The following is a 4,287-nucleotide window of genomic DNA, read 5'->3' on the forward strand; positions in this document are numbered from 1 at the left end:
CTGACTAATTTGCATGGGACATAAACTGTCAATTTGGGGATTCACTGGAGCTATGGCTAGGCACCCAGCTGCTAATGATGTAATCTAGAACAGGGTTCACTTGAGCCACTTTCTGGGGTTTTTTTTTTCAATCTAAGGATGGAGCCACTGCTTCACTGCTTGGTAGATGGTTTAAGGTCACCCCCGGAAAACCAGAGTTACTCCTTTAACTCGGAGAGAACTGGGCGGCAGGAGAGTGTAGTGATTCACAGTGAGGGCTCTTGAATCAGAAGACTTGGTTCGAATCCCACCGGTTTGCATGGTCGCCAGCGATGACTTCCTCTCTGTGGCTCCTTTCCTTAGCTGTACGATGGGGAAATGACCCTGAGGATGTACTCAGATAATTCATATAAAACTCTTAAAACACACCAGCTCAGTCAAAACTTACCGACAGTAGTTACTGCCATTGTCAGAGCCCATTTGGAAGTTAAATTTCTGACATTTATATGCAAAAAGATAACATTTGCATATTCTTGATTCCCATTCCAGATTTCTAACATTTAAAATATTTTTGATGTTTTATTACAAGAAGTCATGCTCAGTCGTGCTAAATGTGGCAACTGTCAAGTTTAAAGAAGGAAATACCGTTCTATTATTCCAAACTCCTCACTTTTCCTCACAAGAAAAACTGGTAAATTTTGGTTTTTATAATCTTTTTATCTTTGAAACTAATAAACAATGTCACTGTAGTGTCTTGTATGTTAATTTGCTTGTAAATTGTTTCCTTTTTCAGTAAGGGTGTGTTTGGGCCTGAGATTTGGTTAAGATTGCGCCTCCCATTATGTAATCGTCTCTGAGGGAAAGGCTTGCAGGGTGTGTGTGTTCTGGAAGGTCTGTAGATGGTTCGCCCACTATCCATAACGCTGAGGGCAGGGTCAATCTATGTTTACCTGCCACTCCTCCCTCTTCCCCCAGCAACAAAAACATTGCATCTTGGGGTGGGCATGATGGAAACGTGCTACGAATCGTATGTGATTTCTTCGTAATATCTCCATTGTTAGCATTATGTAGCTATCGTAATAAATAACGATACATTAATAAAATATCATCTTCGATTGCCATGGAAATTCTTTGGGATTGGTAAGGCTCATTCTATCCAGTTCACAGAATTGGAAACTGAGGGCAGGTGAGCTGTGTGGGGGAGGAAAAATAATTATCTCTCTACCTTTCTGAGTTCTTCTGGTTGGTGTAATAATTCAATTAATGGGAGATAGATTAACAGGAGAAAATAACTAAGTTTATTATACATGTACCTGCAGGGGTGCCTTAAGAATATGAAACTTGAGAATAGGCAATTCACGGGTAGATGAGAAGGAGCAAACGTTTGGTACACAAATTCTTGCTGGGCCACCCAAAAACCATGGGACACAGAGGGGATTCTAACGAAACAGACTTTGCTTGGTGCTTCCCTGCCCGCTGCACTGAATTCATATTGTGATGCTGACGTGATGATCCTTTCCTTTAAGTGGGGTTTTCCATGTGAATTCCTTTAGGCAGGTAAGGGAGAGGGTCAAAGTCTCTTTCTGACACTTTTATTTCTTAAAAATAACCAGCTTAAAATAATCAGTATCTGAAAAAGGTATATTTCAGGGTGGCAAACTCTGCTTCCCATCAGTTGCTTGAGGAGACCAAGGCTGATAAGCCATGGTGGCCCAGAATTAGAACTTGGGCATTTGACTGTGAGACCTGTTTTCCCTCCATTTACATCGATTATTTTGAAAACTTAAATATTAGATTTAAAGAATAAAATGATCAGGTGATGATTTTTGTGAAAGGTATTAAATCTCAAAAGCAGCTAAGAGAACCAAACACTATTTAGATTTTGGATGAAATAGTTATTTGTAAAAGTTGCAAAAACACACTCGAAATTGGCTATACAAATGTATGATGGTCAGACTGTATTTAAAAATAGAACTCTGACCCACAGCCTGCAGCCTCCAGTCCAGGAAACCAACCAATTATCTCCAGTAACCAGCCCAGGAAGCCCGCCTGTTGGAAGCAAGACCTGTAGGAAGTCAGTCTGTTATCTCTATCAGCTGATCCGGGAATAAACAATAACCCTGTAACAACTGGCCACTTGAAGTAGCTAGATTAACAACTGAGGGCTCGATTAACAACTGAGAAGTTTTATATTTTTTGTCCACACTTCCAGCTGAGGACCAAGGAGAGAAAGCTGAATTTGCACACTAACCAATCCCTTGGAACACCTTGCTTCTATTCGGCCCGCCCACAGCTTCCCCACGCCAACAGCCTCAGACCTGGGCTCACCTAAAGGCTCCTTTTGCCCACTACCGAGTTTTCCCACGGCTCTGCTTGAGTCTCTGCCAAATGGCAAGTTATGGTGGCTGACTTCCCTGCCGTAGCAAGCCCTGAGTAAATAGTCGTAGCGCATTCTCACTCGGATTGTCTTTGTTCATTTCCACACACAAAATAGAGATTCTCTGAAGTAAGACAGGTTAAAAAAGGACGACCTCAGCCATATCTCCATCTCACTAGGGATGTAAAAGCCCAAATGGACTGGATCGTACTGGCTTGGTTGAGCATCTACTGTGTGCAAAACACTTTTTTAGGTGCTGTGGTGACGAAGGCCTCTGAGCATCCAGAAATCAGACAACCATTCAGACGGCTATTACATGAGACAGAACCTGGCTTGTGTGTGATAAAGATTCAAGGCACTATGGGAGTTAAGAGAGAGACAGTGAGCACATCTAACCTGAAAGATCAATAGAACCTGCAGGAAGGAGGTGTCAAACATTTAAAGTAAAAAAATTAAAAATACAGAGAACCATGATGAATATGTGCCAGTAAAACAAACTCGCCACTTAGAATTAAACTTTGCATTTTGTCACACTCAGACCTTTGAAATAGGCGGCGGGATGATGGATAGCTAGATGATACATAGAGTGGATGTCCCATCCCCCTCTGCCTCCCTGAGGGCGCCCTTATGAATTGGGAGCTTTTGGGGGAAGTGGCCACTAGCCGGCCTTTGAAGACCTTTGAAGAATGTCCTTTGAAGAAAGTCCGTGATTTTTGGTAGGCAGAGCTGGGGGTGGGTGGGGGCGGGGGAGGGAGGGAGTTCCAGGGAGAGGCACAGCCAAAGAAGTGGGAGCGTGAAGGACGCGCCTGGGGTCGCGCCTGTGCTTTGGTTCCGTGTGAAGCGTGGACCAAGCATAGAAAGGGAGCGGTGGGCAGCGAGGCCGAGAGGGCGCGGGCCCCAAGCGTGGAGATACCGACCGCCAGCGAGTGAGACTGGTCTGCATCTGGGTTTGTAAATGGAGCAGGAGCAGGAGGTGGCGCAGAGGGCCAGAGGCCGGAGGCAGAGGCTCAATTAGAGCCGACTGCCAGCCTTTACGGAGGGAGTGAGAAGGCCTGGAGGAACTGGGAAAGAGATCGTGAGCGGCCCGGGCCGGCAGAGTGTCACATGTCTGGAGGGGACTGTCAGATGACCGGAGGAGGGGCCCATTAGTGAGTGGTAGTGATTGTGAATGTGCCTGTGTGTGTGCGTGTGTCCGCGCATCCGCTGAGAGGTCGGAGATGCTTCCTTGAGTCAGGGGGTGTTTACAGACACGAGGAAAGATCTCGGTGGACACTGCTCCGTGGACTGCCAACGCAGGAGGGTCAGGAGGAGCGGGCAGGCCCGCCCGGCCCGGGAGAAGCCGAGGGGCTGGGTCGCAAGGGCGGTGTCCAGCAGCGGGCAGGGGCGCAGCCCTTTCCAGAGCTAGCCCGCCGCGTTCTTGCGCCGCTCCTCTTTAGGACCCTGATCCAAAGGTGGCTCCCCGTTACCGCATCACCCCGCAGCCGACTCAAGGGATTCCAGGGGCCACCTACTTGGCGTCTCGGTTGGAGCGCGGGCGGGTACCAAGTCCGCCCCGGCCCCGCCTCCCCCTCGTCCCGGGCGGCGATTGGCCGAGGCCCTTCCCGTTGCCATGACGGTGCCGAAGGCGGCCAGGGGCGCCTCCCGACTCCTTCCCGCCTCCGCCCGCGCCGGGAGGGAGGCGGGTCTGGCCGCGTCTCCATGGCAACGGCGGACGCGGCCGTGCGCGCACCGGGTACCTACCTACTAGAGACGCGTCCGCGGCGGCGGGGGTCAAGGCTGGGGCGAGGCCATGTCCGACCTGGGCTCGGAGGAGTTGGAGGAGGAGGGAGAGAATGATCTTGGGGTGAGAGCTCCGGGCGAGGGAGGGGCTTCCCGGGGTGCGCGGGGGCGGGCGGACCCCCGAGGCCGAGGTCGGAGAGCGGGGAGGCCTC

At 49.5% G+C, this 4,287-nt stretch overlaps 1 protein-coding gene across 1 annotated transcript in view; it reads left to right on the forward strand.

Moving 5' to 3' along the window:
* The first annotated feature begins 4,093 nt into the window (after positions 1-4,093).
* Positions 4,094-4,287, forward strand: part of RSPH1 (radial spoke head 1 homolog) — a 14,207-nt gene continuing 14,013 nt past the window's right edge. The window contains exon 1 of the mRNA XM_011372867.2: positions 4,094-4,199. Within this exon, the coding sequence (XP_011371169.1) occupies positions 4,146-4,199 (54 nt within the window). The 5' untranslated portion in view covers positions 4,094-4,145. The remainder of the gene's footprint in view (positions 4,200-4,287) is intronic.

The sequence above is a fragment of the Pteropus vampyrus genome, unplaced genomic scaffold (genome assembly GCF_000151845.1).
Source record: "Pteropus vampyrus isolate Shadow unplaced genomic scaffold, Pvam_2.0 Scaffold214, whole genome shotgun sequence".
NCBI lineage: Eukaryota > Metazoa > Chordata > Mammalia > Chiroptera > Pteropodidae > Pteropus > Pteropus vampyrus.